Source organism: Jaculus jaculus, chromosome 23, assembly GCF_020740685.1.
Source record: "Jaculus jaculus isolate mJacJac1 chromosome 23, mJacJac1.mat.Y.cur, whole genome shotgun sequence".
NCBI classification, from domain to species: Eukaryota; Metazoa; Chordata; class Mammalia; order Rodentia; family Dipodidae; genus Jaculus; species Jaculus jaculus.
The window spans coordinates 5,200,123-5,219,994 of NC_059124.1; the positions used below are offsets into that span (position 1 = coordinate 5,200,123).

Here is a 19,872-nt window from a genome sequence, read left to right on the forward strand (position 1 = left end):
TTCCATTGTGACCAGAGACACCTGCATTTTCTTTCCTCTCTTTTTCTTTTTCTTTCTTTCCTTCTGAACTCATGGCTCATTTAGCCCAAAACACAATGTATCTTAGAGAACGTTCCCTGTGCTGAGAAGGTGAGTTCTGCAGCTGCTGGACGGAACGTTTTTAATGTTGAATTCTGTATTATAAATCCAGAAAAGAATATTGCGGTTCATTCCCCATAAAATGAGCCTGTATCTAGTAGGTACCTCATTTACATTGTGTTTTGGCAGTATCAGCAATGCCATTTCGCTGAGAGGGCATGGACAGCTGTTTACTTTTTGCGAGCTGGTATAATGGGCCCTCTTTGAAGAGGAATTTCCTTCCCAGTGCTAATTCCTAAGTAGTGACACTTTTGACACTGCCGTCAACCCCTGTGAGTGAAGTGAGAAAATGGGGTGAACTCTTAAGTGTCACATAGCTCTCTTTGCTTTCCTTCTTCCTGTCCAACCTGTGAGGCTGATCCCAAAAGCAGAGCAGTGCCCAGTGAAATGAGGCAGAAAACTACCTAAGCTGATATCCTCCGAAGTAATAGGAGAGGGGATCTGAAGTGATTGATGGCTCCCATGATACTCGATCCAAAAAGTAATTGATCTTTCATAATGCGAGACTATAAAGGCAATGGTGACAGAGAGAGGTGAAGCAGGAAGCAGGAAAGGAAGTTGAACGTAGAGGTAGCTGGCCTCTAGCGAGGCAGAGAGAAGGGGAGAGGGAGAGAATGGTTACTTTAAAGCTGTTTTCTTCCAGGCATTGGGACATGACGTTGGCTGTCATTTTACTGAGCTCCTTCTGGCTTCCTCTCTCTGACGCTGTGGCTTCAAAACCGTAAGGGAACAAATATTCAAGTCTTTATGTTAAAGTATTGGGCAAAGTGACCTTATTAGATGTTTCCATGATAAGGTATTCACATCTTACTATTTCAGCTTCTGTGGTTGAATGTCGATGTGCACTCTCTTAAGCATATATGTAGAAAACTGACTTACTGCTCTCTCAGGACAGATGCCACTCTGTGCACACATCCGCGTTATTTTGGAATCCTATCTGCAAGGCACATTAATATTCAACATAAACATTCATATTTAATGTGCACTGATGCCTAATATAAACCGCTTAATGTTTCTGGACTCCTCCAGTAGCTGAAATTGCTTTTGTGGACATGGCCCCTTCCTCTTTGACTTGTTTATGGAGTACTGATTACTTTCTTGGCACAGGCAATACATCCTGTGGGTCTCTTGTGTGATCCCAACCTCTTCTACAGAGAAAGCATGTCTCCATCTTCTAAACCTTAATGAATCTGTGTCCTTGAGTGTTGTCCTGGAATACAATGGGTCAAATATTACTATTTTTGACCAGTCTGTGGAAAACGACAACTTCTATGCTTGTGCAGATTTCAAGGTGAGGCACTGATTTTCACAGTTCGGGGCTCACGTGGGAACAGGAAATTGCTATTTAAAAGTTATGTTTAGGTTTCAATTCCAGACATGGAGTGAATTGGAGAAGTGAGGAATAAAATCTGAAAATCCCATAAATGCAACACATAAAAAAGGAAATTTACACAACGCAACAAAGATTGTGAAATATTAACATTCTCTTACAGGAAATGGCATGAGATAATTGCTGCGTTTTAATTTATTTTTGTTATTTTTATTTATTTATTTATTTGAGAGCAACAGAGAGAGAAAGAGGCAGATAGAGAGAGGGAGAGAGAATGGGTGCGCCAGGGCCTCCAGCCACTGCAAACGAACTCCAGACACTTGTGCCCCCTTATACATCTGGCTAACGTGGGTCCTGGGGAATAGAGCCTTGAACTGGGGTCCTTAGGCTTCATAGGCAAGCACTTAACCGCTAAGCCATCTCTCCAGCCCAATTGCTACATTTTAGACAGTAAAAGTGTTTCACAGTGTGAAGAAAGAAAATATAGGTAAAGGAATGGAAATGTTCAGGGTAACAAAAGAAAAATAGAGCCGGGCGTGGTGGCCCACGGTGGTGGCCCACGCCTTTAATCCCAGCACTCAGGAGGCTGAGGTAGGAGGATTGCCATGAGTTCGAGGCCATCCTGAGAATGCAGAGTGAATTCCAGGTCAGCCTGAACTAGACTGAGACCCTACCTCGAAAAAAAAAAGAAAGAAGGCAAGTTAATATCAGCTTAAATTTGTTAGAAAGAACCCTCATGCTAAATTGTCTTCTGTTAAAAACTTATAGGCTTACGAGGTTTTGTTCCCTGGAAGGCCCAAATTAGGCACCACGATTTTCCCCTTCTCGGCTCTTCTGCATACACAGGTATCTCAGAAGTTCTCTGAGCATTTGGCCTTCATGACGTTGTTGGCTAAGGGAGACACTCTCAGAATTTTTGAAAGGAGAGCAATAGCAGTCACTCAAGAGGAAAACATCACTTTTGTGCAGACAGACAACCCCATCTATAAACCTGGAGCCAATGGTGAGTCAGTATTCCCATCTCCTCCGTATCACTGATGTTAGAAATGCATTCACTGAATTAACAGCAGTTCAAAATCGATGTCGAGCTGGGCATGGTGGCGCACGCCTTTAATCCCGGCCCTTGGGAGGCAGGGCCCTCCAAGCTCAGTAACTGGGCACATCGCCCGTCACCTGCTGCCCACCTCGGTGCCCGCACGTTCTGGTGGTGGCTTTTACAGCACAGTGGTCACAGGCCCAGAGTGTGAAGTACAATGGTTCAACCTGAATCACAGATCAGCAGTTTACTTATTTGGAAGGTTCATGAACTCTTTCATTTCTTAGGCGCAATTATTTTGTCGGTGAAGTAGAGACAATGCAAGCTTCTCACATAATTTTCAAGAAGGAAATAAGAGCCAGGCATGGTGGAGCACGCCTTTAATCCCAGCACTCAGGAGGCAGAGGTAGGAGGATCACTGTGAGTTCGAGATCAGCCTGGAACCACAGTGTGAGTCCCAAGCCAGCCTCAGCTAGAGTGAGACCCTACCTCAAAAATACCAAAAAAAAAAAGCCGGGCGTGGTGGCGCACGCCTTTAATCCCAGCACTCGGGAGGCAGAGGTAGGAGGATCACCGAGAGTTCAAGGCCACCCTGAGACTCCATGGCGAATTCCAGGTCAGCCTGAGCCAGAGTGAGACCCTACCTCAAAAAAGAAAAAAAAAAAAAAAAAAAGAAAAAAAAATACCAAAAAAAAAAAAAAGAAAGAAAAGAAAGGAAATAAGAAACAAAAAAGAATCATTAACAGAGGGACAATAAATGTTCAATAAGAGATTTTTCCAATGGGATACATACCTCAAGGGATCCAATTAGAGCTAGGGAAATGGGAATGTACTATTCTATAATAGAAGGGCAATGAAGTTATACATGTATAATATGTATAACACAAAAACATATAATATGCACATAGATAATGCAGAAACACATATAATATACACATATATATATAGAAAACCAATCATAGCTGGGGAGAAGAAAAAGAAGGAAAAATATTGTTCCCTCGTCCTCTTTTCTTTCAGTTCACTTTCGCGTGGTGACATTGAATACCCACTTCAAACCTGTTAATGATTTGGTGAGTCCAGTAGTTTCTAATGATAGAATGAAAGTAAAACGTACTAGTCAAATCCATTGCTACATAAAGCACCTCCAGGAACTTTAAATAAGCCCACCACAAAACTGCATGCATTTCCACGCTTACTGCTTTAGTAGTCACAAGAGCCAAAGCAAGGGACCAGCCCAGAATAATCCGTCAGCGAATGAATGGATGAAGAAAGTGCAGTAAACACACCAATGGAGTTTTGTTTATCTGTAAAGAAGGATAGAATTAAGCCGGGCATGGTGGCGCACGCCTTTAATCCCAGCCCTCGGGAAGCAGAGGGAAGAGGATCGCCATGAGTTCGAGGCCACCCTGAGACTCCATAGTGAATTCCAGGTTAGCCTAAGCTAGAGTGAGACCCTACCTCAAAAAAAAAAAAAAAAAAGAATAGAATTATGCCACTTGCAGCCTTCTGAATGGAACCATAAATCATGATGTTAAATGAAACAAGCCAGACTCAGATGAACATTACGTTTTCTCTCTTTCGCAGAATCTGCATTTAGGTACATATTTTTTATGTAATTATGTATATTTGAGACATGAAAATGAAAGGGACACTATGAGGGGAAAGAAAGATATGTCAAAGGAAAGGGATCACAAGAGGGTAAGGAGGGCCAGGGAGATGGCTTAGTGGTTAAAACTTTGGCCTGCAAAGCCTAAGGATGCAGGTTCGATACCCCAGGACCCATGTGAGCCAGAAACACAAGGTGACACATGCATCTAGAGCTTGTTTACAGTGGCTGGAGGCCCTTCCATGCCCATTCTCTCTCTCTCTTTCCCTCTCTCTCTCTCAAGTAAATAAAATGTAAAAAAGCAAAGATCTCTGGCATTTAAAAATAAAAAAAGAAGGCAATGAGAGCAGGGAGAAAGAAGAAATATGTTTTTGCTCATAGGTGGACTCTAGATTCTGTCACACACTTGCATATGTCTACGTATATGGGACATGACAGCATAGGAAGGGGCCAGTGAGAGAAAGGGGACAAAGGAAAGGGCAGGAAGCGTCATGTGTGAGCAAGGTACAATGACACAGGTGACATAAGTGTCATAGTGAAACCCACTATTCTGCGCACTAACTTAAAGAACTAATGAAAAAGAGCCGGGCGTGGTGGCGCACGCCTTTAGTCCCAGCACTAGGGAGGCAGAGGTAGGAAGATCACTGTGAGTTCGAGGCCACCCCAAGACTACATTTGTGAATTCGAATTCAGCCTGGGCTAGACCCTACCTTGAAAAACCAATAAATAAACAAAAATAAAAAATAAGGAATTAATAAGACGTAACACTTGGGGGCTGGAGAGGTGGCTTAGTGGCTAAGGAGCTTGCCTGAAAGCAGAAAGACACATGTTGGACTCTCCAGATCTCACCTAAGCCAGATGCGCAAAGGTGAGGCAAGCACAAGGTCGCACATGCCCACTAGGTGGCGCAAGCGTCCGGCGTTTGATTGCAGTGGCTGAAGGCTCTGACAAACCGATTCCCTAAAATAAAAAATGAAATGTAAAATAAAACTTGGGAGCAACAAAACAAAGCATGTTCCAGAAGCTTTCCGTGTGCATGACAAGACAGATTCCCAGACAGAACTCACAGAGGAGGCATAGCTGTTGCTTGTTTTTGTTTTTGTTTAGTTTTTTCGAGGTAGGGTCTCCCTCTAGCCCAGGTTGACCTGGAATTCACTATGGAGTCTCAGGCTGGCCTCGAACTCACAGCGATCCTCCTACCTCTGCCTTCGGAGTTGCAAGATTAAAGGCGTGCGCCACAACGCAGGCCCCTAGCTTTGATAATATACCTTAATGGCTTTTCATTAAATAAAGAGGGAAAGGGTGACAATGTGCTCTCCACTGCTCACAGCAGGCTTGGGATCGCTTCCATATGCACACTTTTCATTTCAGCATCTGTTGCTGTCGAAAAATTTGACCTGTAGGGAAGGGAGAGTCGATCCCAATAGGCATTATTAAGCATTATACAGTAATACTTGAAAAAAGGAATGGCCTATTAATCTGCATTTCTTTTCTTCTTCCAGTATCCTTTAATCACAGTTCAGGTAAGCCATCTATTTCCATATCCATTGAAAAATAGTCAGAGAAGGAATGGTATGGTTCTAATTTTTGTCGTCCATAAATGAGAGTTAAGAAGACTGAAATAGAGGAAAATAAATCTGTCACACGCAACATAAGAGGTATTAAATTTGGGATCTAGGAAAAATTCTGCTGCTGTTATGGTGTGGGGTCTTGGGAGAAATGCCATAATGTGTTTTTGTTTTTTGTTTTTTGTTTTGTTTTGTTTTTTTTCGAGGTAGGGTCTCACTCTAGCTCAGGCTGACCTGGAATTAACTATGTAGTTTCAGGGTGGCCTTGAACTCATGGCAATCCTCCTACCTCTGCCTCCCGAGTGCTGGGATTAAAGGCATGCGCCACCAAGCCCGGCTAATGTGGTTTTTATGTAATATAAAAGATTCATCTCTGTATAAGGCAGATGTATGTTTAAATTGCTTACTTTTGGCATCTATCTCCTCTCAGTTTTAATTAAGTCATATCTTGTTCAAATGTAAATATGACATACCCACTTAAAAGTTTGAAATTTTAGAAATCTCTAGAAGGTGATATTGCCATTAGCTGTAGCCTGCAAAAGGAAAAGTGCTAAGGGAGTGTCTTTCCCCTAGTTTAATTCTCTAAAGTCATGTGAGCTTCAAATTCCTCTGAAGTCTTGCACTTGCCAGTTAATCAGTGGTAATTCCAACTTACTTTCCAACCATATTTGGTTTTAAATGTAAAACACTCCCCTGGGCCCGCGCGTTGGAATCCTCTGTCCTCTGCTGGTGGCATTGTGGGAGAAGGTTGTAGGACATTTAAAAGCTGTGGCATTGCTAGAGGAGGTAGGTGTTGTTTTTTTTTTAATATTTTTTTGTTCATATTTTATTTATTTATTTGAGAGCGACAGACACAGAGAGAAAGACAGATAGAGGGAGAGAGAGAGAATGGGCGCGCCAGGGCTTCCAGCCTCTGCAAACGAACTCCAGACGCATGTGCCCCCTTGTGCATCTGGCTAATGTGGGACCTGGGGACCTGAGCCTTGAACCGGGGTCCTTAGGCTTCACAGGCAAGCGCTTAACCGCTAAGCCATCTCTCCAGCCCCTTTTTAAAATATTTTTATTTATTTATTTGAGACAGAGAGATTCAGCTCTAGTTCCTGTTTGCCCTTAGCTTCCTGACTGTGAGCTCAAACAAACGTGACCAGCTCTGCTCCTATTTCACACTTGCCATGCCTTTCAGCCATGAAAATCCCCCTCAAAACTCGAAAACCAACTCAACCACTTTCCTTCGTTAAGCTGCTCCTGTTTATGGCACTGAGAAAGTAAAGCCTACAAAATAAGCATTACATGAGCTGTTTTCTTGCAGACTCTTTGAGCATGGTATCTTTTAATCAGAGTTGGATGATATAAATATGTCTGTTGAAGCTCAGGTCAGCTACAGTGTGCTCAAAGAATAGAAAGGAGCAAGGGTGGGCTGGAGAGATGGCTTAGCGGTTAGGCGCTTGCCTGTGAAGCCTAAGGACCCCGGTTCGAGGCTCGGTTCCCCAGGTCCCACGTTAGCCAGATGCACAAGGGGGCGCACGCGTCTGGAGTTCGTTTGCAGAGGCTGGAAGCCCTGGCGCGCCCATTCTCTCTCTCTCCCTCAGTCTTTCTCTCTATGTCTGTCGCTCTCAAATAAATAAATAATTTAAAAAAAAAAAGAAAGAAAGAAAGAAAGGAGCAAGGGTATCGTTCTACCCCTTCCCTGTCACTTAGTGGCTCCAGCATAATCCACGGTCACCATACTACAGAGACCAAGTACTCATCTACGGCAGTGCCAAGGGTTTCTTAGAATGAGTGCTCCTGTGTACTCACCCATGCGAGGCCACCTTCCTTTATGGAACATTCTGCAGCAACACCGCTGAGCTTTTAAGTCTCAGTTATATTTCTTTGGTATGGACAGATCAAAATCAAATGCGTCAGTTATAAGTTATTTTTTTTTTGGCCGGGCGCCCGGAGGCAGAGATAGGAGGACCACCGTGAGTTCGAGGCCACCCTGAGACTCCACACTGAATTCCAGGTCAGCCTGGGCTAGAGTGAGACCCTACCTCGAAAAACCTAAATAAGTAAATATAATTTTTTTGGTATCATGTTTGGTTTTACAGATACCTGCTTTCGGATTGACTTTGAATATACAGAAGTCATGTTTCGTTAACAACCTGAGATAATTAGTTCAATGTCAGAAGTGTAACGTACAGAAGGAAGGACTGATACACACATGAAATCTCATAATGTCTTTGTTCTCTTTTTTTTTTCCCTAGGATCCTCAAAACAATGTGATTTTTCAATGGCAAAATGTGACTTCTTCCCAAAATATTACCCAACTCTCATTCCAATTGACTGCGGAGCCAATGCTTGGAGATTACAGGATTGTCGTGAGGAGACCGTCAGGAACAACAGTGATACATCAGTTCACTGTCAATAGAGATGGTAAACAATTACCACTGTTGATGCCCTCACGGAACAGCTCACAGCAACTGAGCAAGATTTTTTTTTTTTTTTTAATTTGAGAGCGACAGACACAGAGAGAAAGACAGATAGAGGGAGAGAGAGAGAGAATGGGCACGCCAGGGCTTCCAGCCACTGTAAACAAACTCCAGACGCGTGCGCCCCCTTGTGCATCTGGCTAACGTGGGACCTGGGGAACCGAGCCTCGAACCAGGGTCCTTAAGCTTCACAGGCAAGCGCTTAACCGCCAAGCCATCTCTCCAGCCCAAGATTTTTTTTTTAAATTTTTTTATTGACAACTTCCACAATTATAGACAATAAACCATGGTAATTCCCTCCCCACTTCCACTTTGCAACTCCACGGTCCAGCATATCCCCTCCCCCTCTCAATCAGTCTCTCTTTTATTTTGATGTCATCATCTTTTCCTCCTATTATGATGGTCTTGTGTAGGTAGTGTCAGGCACTGTGAGGTCATGGGTATCCAGGCCATTTTGTGTCTGGGGGGAGCACGTTGTAAGGAGTCCTACCCTTCCTTTGGCTCTTACATTCTTCCCGCCACCTCTTTCGCATTAGACCCTGAGCCTTGGAAGATGTGATAGAGATATTTCAGTGCTGAGCGCTCCTCTGTCACTTCTTCTCAACACCGTGGTGCCTTCTTAGTTATCCCAAGGTCATCACCATCTAGCCAAAAGTGAGAGTAGCATTAATATAAGGGTATGAACATTAAGAGAAATGCTTACCAGACAATTTGGTGAGCATAGTATATGCATTTAGCCAGACACCAGCAGACATTAGATGCCTAGAGCTCATGACCTCCCCCATCATATGTTCTCAGTATCAGGCATGGATTCCCTCCCATGGAGCCAGACCCCAGTCTAAGTAGAGAGTGGCTGGTTTCCCCCATAACAGACATGCCACTATTGCACGTGTTGGCTCATTGGGCCTGGCTGGCCAAATTTAAGACTTGCAGTGTCCACTGTTGTTTACCGTCACTGGTGCTTTTTCTCTCTCTCCCCACGGAACTGCATGCAGCATAGCTTTTTCCAGCTTTCTGTCAGCTGGTCTACACGGAGGGGGTCTTCAGCTCAGCTCCAGCAGGATGTCTCACAATGGAGCAAGTTTTAAACCTAGGCCAGAGTAGATGACATGGGGGCTGGGAAGATGGCTTAATGGTTAAGGGCACTTGCTTGCAAGGCTTGGATTCCCTGAGTTCAGTTCCCAAGCCACCCGTGCTATGCTGGAAGGGACAAAAGAGAGAGAGAGAGAGAGAAACTCATCTTTAATGGGACACTGTCACAGACTGTCATGGCTGGTGCCACCCAGAATGGAGGGCAACTGAAACAGGTGCTCGCTCAGGGAGCCATTCTGCACCAAAGCATAGTTACCTATTGGAACACGGTTGGCACGGGCACATACATGGGAAGTCACGGGGCTTACACAGGAAGTCACTGTGTTCTCCCCAGCGATCGACGGACTAACATATGCCTCTGTTTGTCTTCAGTGCTGCCCCGATTTGAAGTTGAGGTCAAAACACCACAAACAGTAACCATTGCAGATGACGAATTTCAGGTGTCTGCATGTGCAAAGTAAGTATTTATTCAGGTCTACCCCAGGCAGAATGAAACGATCTTGATCACAAATCTTTATGTGTTTGTACTAACGTTCTTAAATGCCTTTTAAATATTTGAGAACTATAAAGAAAACACAAAAACATGAATTATAATTAATTATATCAACTGCCATTAATATTATAGTTTATTTAACATATCTCCATGGTATGAAAGTCTTCTTATTAACATATATTTTATTATGCCCTTAACTCCCAGCACTCGGGAGGCAGAGGTAGGAGGATTGCCGTGAGTTCGAGGCCAGCCTGAGACTACATAGTGAATTTCAGGTCAGCCTGGGCCAGAGTGAGACTTTACCTCGAAAAACCAAAAAAAGTAAGAAAGAAAAAAGGAAGGACGGAAGGAAAAAAAGGAAAGAAGGAAGGAAGAAAATAAAGCTGGTCATAGTATTGCATGAGTATTGTCTCAGTTGGACATGGTGGCACACTCCTTTAATCCCAGTACTTGGGAGGCAGAGGTAGGAGGATTGCCATGAGTTCAAAGCCACCCTGAGACTGCATAGTGAATGCCAGATCAGCCTGTGCTGGAGCAAGACCCTATCTTGAAAAACCGAAGAAAAAAGAATTAAGGACTGGGGAGCAGTTTCAGTGGTTAAAGAAAGACTCTTGCTAGCCAGGAGTGCCAGCCTGGGGTCAGTTCCCTAATAATCACGTAATGCCAGATGCACAAAGTGGCACATACATCTGGAATTTGTTTGCTGTGTCAGGAGGGCCTGGCATGGCATGCTTTCTCTCTTTTTCTTTCCTTCCTCTTTCCCCCTTCTCTCTCTTTCTCTCTCTCTGCAAATAAATAAATATTTTTTTAAAAAAGAAAATGAACTAAGTAGAAATATCATAGTGGAAATAAGGTGTTTTTTTAATTTAATATGAATTCACTTAAGTCTGCTTAATGTAAAACATCCTGTATGTTTGGAGAAACTTTTCCCCACTTTTTTTTTTTTTTCAAGGTAGCGTCTCACTCTGGCTCAGGCTGATCTGGGATTCACTATGTAGTCTCAGGGTGGCCTCGAACTCACGGCGATCCTCCTACCTATGCTACCCGAGGGCTGGGATTAAAAGGCAGGAGCCGCCACACCTGGCTGCTGTCCACTTATTTTTAATGGCTTGTATCTTTTTGCTATGTCTTTTTTTAATGAAATTAATAACAATACTATAAGACAGCCAATATTTATTGGATGCCAATTATTTCAAGATCTACAAAAATCATCACAAAATCCCATGAGATAAGAGCTATAATCTCAGTTGTACAAAGAATGATGAAAGAGGGATTTGGAACAGCAGCAGCTTTTGAGGGTGTGTGTGTGTGTGTGTGTGTGTGTGTGTGTGTGTACACGTATGGGCCATGGCATGCATGCAGAGGCCAGAGGACCTTACAGCACTTGGCCTTTGATGTCCACCTTGCAGAAGGAAGGGTCTCTCTCGCTGCATTGCCCTGTCAAGGCCAGGCTGCGGCCCCTGCAAGCCTGGGTGCTCTCCTGGCACCGCTGCCCACTCCTGTGGGTGCGCTAGGGTGCAACTGGGCGCTCGCACTGCGTGTGGCTTTCCGCAGAGGCCAGGCATTCCAACGCCTGTCTTCAGGCTTGTACTGCAAGAGCTTTAAGTCACTCAGACATGTCCTCAGCCCCTTTTTAAGCTTATTTTAAAATATATTTTTATTTCCTATTTATTTGTTTGACAGAGAAAGAGGAGCAGAGAAAGAGAATGGGTGCACCAGGGCCTCCAGCCACTGAGAACGAACTCGTGCGCTCCCCTTGTGCATCTGGCTTACGTAGGTCCTGGGGAATGGAACCTGGGACCTTTGGCTTTGCAGGCAAATGCCTTGACTGCTAAGCCATCTCTCCAGCCCCCCTTTTAAGTTTATATATATATATACTTTATTTATTTATTTAAGAGAGAGAAAAAGGCAGGCAGAGAGGGGGAGAATGGGCATGCCAGGGCCTCCAGCCACTGCAAACGAATTCCAGATGCATGCGCCCCCTTGTGCATCTGGCTTACATGGGTCCTGGGGAATTGAGAAAGAGAGAGAGAGAGAGAGAGAGAGAGAGAGAGAGAGAGAGAGAGAGAGACAGCAGGGGAGAGAATGTGCATGTCAGGGCCTCCAGCCACTGTAAATGAACTCCAGATCTATGCGCCCCTTGTGCATCTGGCTTACATGGGTCCTGGGGAATTGAACCGGGATCCTTTGGCTTTGCAGGCAAAAGCCATAACCGCTAAGCCATCCCTCCAGCACCCACCCCCCTTTTAAGCTTGTTGATGTCAAAATTAGAATTAATACCTGCACGGCTTGCCTTCCCAGCCACCCTCTCAATAAATGTTACACTTTAACCAATTATTAACATTTCAGTGCTTATATAAACACTTTAACTAATAATTTAAAAATTACTGACTTCGAATATTTTTTTCCCCCTTTTGGCTTTTCAAGGTAGGTTCTCGCTCTAGGCCAGGCTGACCTGAAATTCATTAAGTAGCCTCAGGTGGCCTCGAACTCGTGGTGATCCTTCTACCTCAGCCTCCTGGGCACTGGGATTAAAGGTGCATGACACCCGCCTGGCTTGAATATTTTTCATAGGGTAGTGGTGTTATCCGGCTCGAGATGAGGCTCAGTCAGTTCAGCACTTGCCACACAGGCTTGTGAGCTTGGATCCCAGAACACAGGTAACTGCCAGGCACGGTGACACACCCCCGTAATTCCAGTACTAGGGAGGCAGAGACCAGAAACCCCTGGGGAAAACTGGCTGGCTAAGACTAGAGAAGTCAGTGAGCTCCGAATTCAGAAATAAACTAGTTGCAGAGCAATTGAGGAAAGCACTCGACACCAACCTCTGGCTTACACCCACACACATGCACAGACACCCCACACCCACAAGTGCCCACACACATACAAAGATGCATACATACATGATATGAACCATACACGCATGCAAAAAAAAAAAAAAAAAGACACACGTGCTGGGTGTGGTGGCGCACGCCTTTAATCCCAGCACTGGGGAGGCAGAGGTAGGAGGATCACCATGAGTTCAAGGCCACCCTGAGACTACATAGTGAATTCCAGGTCCACCTGAGCTAGAGTGAGACCCTACCTCAAAAAACAACAACAAACAAAAAACAAAACAAAAAGAGGCCAGCCTATTGGGCTTGCCTCAATATATATATTTTCTCCAAGTTTTTTTTTTTAATTTTTATTTATTTATTTGAGAGCAACAGACACAGAGAGAAAGACAGACAGAGGGAGAGAGAGAGAATGGGCACGCCAGGGCTTCCAGCCTCTGCAAACGAACTCCAGACGCGTGCGCCCCCTTCTGCATCTGGCTAACGTGGGACCTGGGGAACCGAGCCTCGAACCGGGATCCTTAAGCTTCACAGGCAAGCGCTTAACCGCTAAGCCATCTCTCCAGCCCTCCAAGTTTTAATGTATACTGCTAAAACAGAATGCAATACATGAAGGATCATAATTTGTTCTAAACATGGTGATGTCATCGCTATGTGCTTGAAGGGATCCGGTGTCCTAAGCCAGGTTCCTCAGAATAACCTCATGCAAACCAAGAACTTTCATTGTAATATTATTAACACTTCTAATTTATTCACCTACCCAGTAATATGATGAGAAACTACAGCTCCCACATCAGGAGAGTAAAATGTCTTCCCAGGAGCACTGTAAAAACACTGGCTTCTATTTAGACCCAAACCTCATATCAGTATACTCAAGATGGCCTTGTGTGTGTGGGGGGGGGGGGGGCGGTCGCTAGCTCTGTCCTGTCCTGGGATTTAGTTTGGAGCAGTTACAGGAAACAACAGCAAATGAGATAATGCTAGCAAACCATTTCACAAATGAATTTGTCTTTTTAAGAATAATATTTATCTATAAGCAGAGGGATTTTAATAAACTCTGTAACACTCACAGCAAAGAGAATGCCATTCTGTCCTCCCTGAAGGTGAAACCTACATATTCCAAACACATGTGTTAATCTGTAGGTAATATTACAGTAAAAAAATTTCAGGTTATAAATAAAAGACAGTAAGAAGAAATAATAACAACTACTCAGGAATAAGACTCTTAATCCACCCTATATTAGTCTTTACATGTAATTTATAATCAGAAGTCGCAGATAATTTTACTGAGGCAGTTTAAATCAAAATCTCAAAAGCACGAAGTATTTTAAATAGACGAGCAGTTCAGGAGAATGCCTGGACTAGACTGTGAAGTGAAGCAGGTCTGACTTGGAGAACTTTAGACCCATCAAATACATTGTGAAAGGCTGATGAGATGGTTTAGCGGTTAAGGTGCACGGCTGCGAAGCCTAAGGACCCAGGTTCATTTCTCCAGGTTCCACATAAGCCAGATGCACATGGTGGCACATGCATCTGGAGGTCGTTTGCAGTGGCTGGAGGAACTGGTACACCCATTCTCTCTCTCTCTCTCTCAATCCCTCTCGCTCTCGCTTTCTCTCTGTTTCTAATAAATAAAGAAAAATAACATCTTTTAAAAAATACATTGTGGAGTAGTGAGCTCAGTTTCTGATAAAGTTGCTGAAAAAAAATGAATGAAACAGTGTTGGTAAACATGTGGTATGAATCAGTACCTGACCATTACAAAAAGATTATACTCTGTAAGTTACTAACATGCAGATTTGTTGCAGAGGAGTTTGACACCTCTCTCTACCAGGTACATCTACGGCCATTCTGTACAAGGAAAAGCGCAAATCCAAGTATGCCGGGAATTCTTTTCATCAACAGATTGTGATAAAGGCAACAATGAAATATGTGAGCAATTTACTGCACAGGTACAAAGTATAATCTTTTCTTTCTTTTTTTCCAGGCATAGGCTCTTGATTTCTCTAGGATTCCAAGTCCACACAGATAGGGTCAGGCTTAGGTCTGGGGCTGGATCATGACTTTTAATAATTATTCTTTGATTACAATTATAAAAGAACGTAGGAACACTTGCATCCTGTGGTTGACGTGTGTTTAATTAAGGTAAAGAATGGAAAGAAAGTGGTCTGGGTTGTAGACATTGTTAGTATTTTCTAAGGAGACTGCTTGGTTTTGCGTGGGCCCACATGCATGTGTGTGTGTGTGTGTGTGTGTGTGTGTGTGTGTGTGTGTGTGTGTGTGATATGTGTGATGTAGTCACATGTGTGTTTAGATGCATGCACTCCTGTGGGCAGGGGGAGGTCAGAGGAGAACCTCGATGTTCTTCCTTCATTACTCATCCACTCAAGTCCCAGCAATTCTCCAGTCTCTGCTCCCAACAGGGCTGGAACGCCAGGCGTGCATGGCCACGTGACGTCTTTTACGTGGGTCCTGGGAAATCAAACTCGGGCCTCAGGCTCCCTTAGGTCCTCTTGCTTATGAGAGAAAAGCTATTAACCACTGAGCCACCTATACAGACCCCAAAATTCTTTATTTTTTTTTTAATTTTTATTTATTTATTTGAGAGTGACAGAGAGAGAAAGAGGCAGAGAGAGTGAGAGAGAGAATGGGTGCGCCAGGGCCTCCAGCCACTGCAAACGAACTCCAGACACGTGCGCCCCCTTGTGCATCTGGCTAATGTGGGTCCTGGAGAATCGAGCCTTGAACCGGGGTCCTTAGGATTCACAGGCAAGCGCTTAACCACTATGCCATCTCTCCAGCCCCCCAAAAATTCTTTTTAAAACAGATTATTTACAAGTGCCTGTGATTCATGGCATTTTATGTGTTACTCTAGATTTTCAGAATCTATTTTCCCCTCTTCCCTTCCTTTTTCTGATTTTCTGTAACTGTAGTGCTCAAGCCACCCAGGGCTTTGCAGGTGCTGGATAACCCCTTTACCGCTGAGCTACAGCCCACAGCCCCGGGTAGTTGCAATTGTAGCTACCACTGGCTCTCTCCATCTATAGCAGCTTAACCTTAAAAGTGAACAATTCTGGGCTGGGGAAATGGCTTAGCTGTTAAGGCCTTTGCCTGCAAAGCCATAGGACCCTAGTTTGATTCCCCAGGACCCATGTAAGCCAGATGCACAAGGGGGCACATGGATCTGGAGTTCATTTACAGTGGTTGGAGGCCCTGACATGCCCATTCTCTCCCTCTCCCTCTCTCTCTCTCCCTCTCTCTGTCTCTCTCTCTCTCTCTATCTCTTTCTCTCTCTCACTCTCTCTCAATTTCTTCTCTCTGCCTCTTTCTTTCTCAAATAAATAATATATTTTTTAAAAAAGAAATACAGGGCTAGAGAGATGGCTTAGTGGTTAAGCCCATGCCTATGAAGCCTAAGGACCCCGATTCAAGGCTCGATTCCCCAGGACCCACATTAGCCAGATGCACAAGGGGGCACATGCATCTGGAGTTCGTTTGCAGTGGATGGAGGCCCTGGCGTGTCCATTCTCTCTCTGTCCCTCTCTATCTGCCTCTTTCTGTCTCTGTCTGTCACTTTCAAACAAATAAATAAAACAAAACAAAACAAAAACCAAAAAAAAAGTTTATTTAAAAAAGAAATGTGAGCCGGGCGTGGTGGCGCACGCCTTTAATCCCAGCACTCGGGAGGCAGAGGTAGGAGGATTGCCATGAGTTCACGGCCACCCTGAAATGACAGAGTTAATTCCAGGTCATCCTGGACCAGAGTGAGACTCTACCTCAAAAAACCAAAAAAAAAAAATAAAAAAGAAAGAAATGTATAGATGTACTTCAAGAAATATTAGCATACCACTATCCAAAAATTTCTTGGCAACAGTATATAAAACTATTATATTTCTCAAGTTATTTTCAAGAATATATTTAGGAATTTTGTCTTGTCACTTTAGTAGACATGTGTTTTGTTTAGCTAATATTATGAACATCCTGTCTGGGCATCTGTTCACTCTTGTGTTCTTGATTCAATTTGGCCATTTGAGAACTCTTGATTTTTTTTTCCTTGATTTTCCTGTTAATGCAAAACTGAAACTTTCTTTTAGGTTTTTTTCTTTGGTTGTTTTTTGTTTATCATTTGTTGAGGTTATGGTCTCACTCTGGCCCAGGCTGACCTGGAATTCACTATGTAGTCTCAGGGTGGCCCCGAACTCACACTGATCCTCCTCCCTCTGCCTTCTGAGTGCTGGGATTAAAGGTGTGCGCCACCATGCCCGGCTTTCTTTTATTATAAATATTGCCCTCCAGCCTTTTAACAAATCTGTTATTAGATAAGTCAAATAAATGATTTTGAAACTGTGATATTTAGAGCATATTTGATACTTAATGTGCATTGATCCCAGAGGGGAAAAAATCTAAGTCTGTCTCTATGCTATGTATGTAATTAAGTATGCTTGAAAATTATTTAATTTTATCCAGGAGAAATAAAATCAGTTTGTGATTACATCTAAAATAAGAGTTATTTCCTACCCAGATGGGTGCTGGATTGTGTTAACACCCATCTTTCCCAATTTGCTCTCCTTCATTTTACATCATGCTTAATTATTTTCTATCTCACTACTTTGGTCATTTTGTTGTTGCTATATGTATAAATCAATTTATTTTGGCTTTCACTTTATCAATCCCATCCTCTGATGGCTTTCAGTTCATTTTTTAAGATGCAAAGCCACCCCTAGAAGCATGGGGGATTGCTTCTAGGACTCCCACAGACACCAAGCAATGTGGATGCTCAGGCCCTTTGTAGAAAACGGAGAAAGATGGTTTTCAAGGGGCCTGTGCCTTGATTCTAGAGCACTGTAAATTATCTCCAGATGCCCTGTCATATTCAGAGCAGGGCAAATGTTGCTACCCTGTAATGGCATGATGTCGCTTTAGTTTTCCTACACATTTCTGAGTGTTTCTGGCTCGTGGTTGAAAGCAGGATGTTTGGCCCAGAGAGGCAGAGGGCTGGCTGAGTGACTTCATTCAGCTACAAACACATTCAGTGTTGTACGTTTTCTTTTCACTCCTGCCTCACATTATTTGATTGGAAGTATTTTCCCTTAACATCTGCTTTCTTTTTTGCAGTTTCAATCGAGGGACTACTGAAAAATATTTTTCTCATAACTTCAAAGTCGTTTAGGTCTGTCTGGTCACTCTTGAGTGTTTCATTTTAATTTTGCTGTGTGACCAATGGCTGTGTTTGGTGGTACCGGGGGAATAGCGGACAGTTCAGAGTAGCACCCGGTCAAGAATGAGCACACTACACTAGCTCCTGCACCTTGGTGGGTGACCTTAGCCAAGCAGGTCATATGAGACAGCCGTCCTTCAGGCTGTGGGCATCCTAGCCCTCCCTAGCTCATGTGATCATTTTGAGTGTCAGATGAATTAACATACTGTCCTGGCATTTAAAATTTGGAATTAATAAATATCGTTTATTTTAAAATATAACCAAATTAATAGGCTTTCTGATTCTTGAAGTTATTTGTGAATGCTATCTTCCCTATTTTAAATAAGCAATGAATGACGGTTCACACCTTTTTTTAATTTTGTTTTGGTTTATTTTTATTTATTTATTTGACAGCGACAGACAGAGAAAGAGGCAGAGAGAGAGAGAGAGAATGGGTGTGCCAGGGCTTCCAGCCACTGCAGACAAATTCCAGATGCATGCACCCCCTTGTGCATCTGGCTAACATGGGTCCTGGGGAATTGAGCCTCAAACCGGGGTCCTTAGGCTTCACAGGCAAGCACTTAACCTCTAAGCCATCTCTCCAGCCCACGGTGCACACCTTTAATCCCAGCACTCAGGAGCTAGAGGTAGGAGGATTGCTGTTAGTTCCAGGCCAATCTGAGACTACATAGTGAATTCCACGTCAGCCTGGGCTAGGGGGATGCCCTACCTCAAAAAGAAAAGTGTTTATTTTATGTCAGATGAAGAATGATCCTATTCTATCTGTTCTTAGTGCCTCTCAGGATGGCTTTAATTTCTTCCTCTCAAAAATATCATGAAGCTCCACTTTCACCTTTGAATCTCTACCCAGCTATAGTTTCCAGAAGAATTTCCTTGAAATCTGCAAAGTACAGATGACTCTCCTTCCCCTGGGTGATGCTCGGCTACAAAATTCTTCTCTCATCTCTTCCTCTTCCTCCCCCCACCTTAAAACTTTTGTTATTTCAATAAATTTGTGGGTTAGAACAGGGACAAGCAGGAGTTACAGGCTTGTGCCTGTAAGATTCAATACAACTTTGAATCCCTTTTTCATGATATCTCCTATTTATTTTTCAGTTGAAAGATGGCTGCATATCTCAAAGTGTAAATACAAAAGTCTTCCAACTATATCGCTCTGGATTTTTTATGACATTTCATGTCAATGTAATTGTTACAGAATTTGGCACAGGTAATGTCTGCATTGTATGGAGAATTTGTAACAGGTAATATCTGTATCGTATGGAGAACCTGGGGAGGCATGATGACAGCCCGCTGAGAAAAGACTTCCTAAGTCTGCAGTGGGAACAAAATGTGCCTGAATTCTTCTTTTTAAAATGTTTGTTTTTAATTCCTTTATTTGAGAGGTCAATAGGCAAAGAGAGAGAGAGAGAGAATGGGCACGCCAGAGCCTCCATCCTCTGCAAACAAACTCCAAATGCATGTGTCTCCTTGTACATCTGGCTTATGTGGGTCCTGGGGAATTGAACCTGGGTCCTTTGGCTTTGCAGGACAATGCCTTAACCCATAAGCAATCTCTCTAGTGCTGTCGTTGCTCAGAATGGTGAAATGAATTGCTTCTGCCAAGAGGTCACCTTGAAGGTGGCTCTTTGGAGGTGGAGAGAGGGGATTGAACCCAGAGCTTCCCAAAAGCTCTAGTACTGAGCTACATCCCCAGCACTGAAATGTTTGATGAAATACTTCATTTCTTCTTGTCTCTGTCACGTCATTACTCCTTACAGGTGTGCAGATCAGTAAGAAGACCTCTGTTCTAATCAGCTCATCACTGGGCAGTGTGCGCTTTGAGAACATGGACCCCTTCTACAGAAGAGGCATTTCTTATTTTGGAACTGTAGGTTTCACTTTTAAAAAAATGTAAGGTCTCTATTTCATTGGCTTGAGTCACCTGAGAATTTCTAGATACTTTTTCCTTCTTTCATAATCAATTTTAAAATATTTTCTTTAGTTAAAAGAGAGAGAGGGAGAATGGGTACACTAGGGCCTCTAGCCACTGCAAACAAACTCCAGATGCTTGCACCACCTTGTGCATCTGCCTTGCGTAGGGAATGGGGAA

At 43.4% G+C, this 19,872-nt stretch overlaps 1 protein-coding gene across 1 annotated transcript in view; it reads left to right on the top strand.

Annotated features, from left to right (window-relative positions):
• The first annotated feature begins 791 nt into the window (after positions 1–791).
• LOC101610575 (ovostatin homolog) overlaps positions 792–19,872 on the top strand; it is a 57,018-nt gene continuing 37,937 nt past the window's right edge. The window contains exons 1-10 of the mRNA XM_045139796.1: positions 792–859; positions 1,246–1,429; positions 2,315–2,471; positions 3,522–3,574; positions 5,613–5,633; positions 7,922–8,090; positions 9,611–9,695; positions 14,400–14,517; positions 18,879–18,990; positions 19,541–19,650. Of these exons, the coding sequence (XP_044995731.1) occupies positions 792–859; positions 1,246–1,429; positions 2,315–2,471; positions 3,522–3,574; positions 5,613–5,633; positions 7,922–8,090; positions 9,611–9,695; positions 14,400–14,517; positions 18,879–18,990; positions 19,541–19,650 (1,077 nt within the window). The remainder of the gene's footprint in view (positions 860–1,245; positions 1,430–2,314; positions 2,472–3,521; positions 3,575–5,612; positions 5,634–7,921; positions 8,091–9,610; positions 9,696–14,399; positions 14,518–18,878; positions 18,991–19,540; positions 19,651–19,872) is intronic.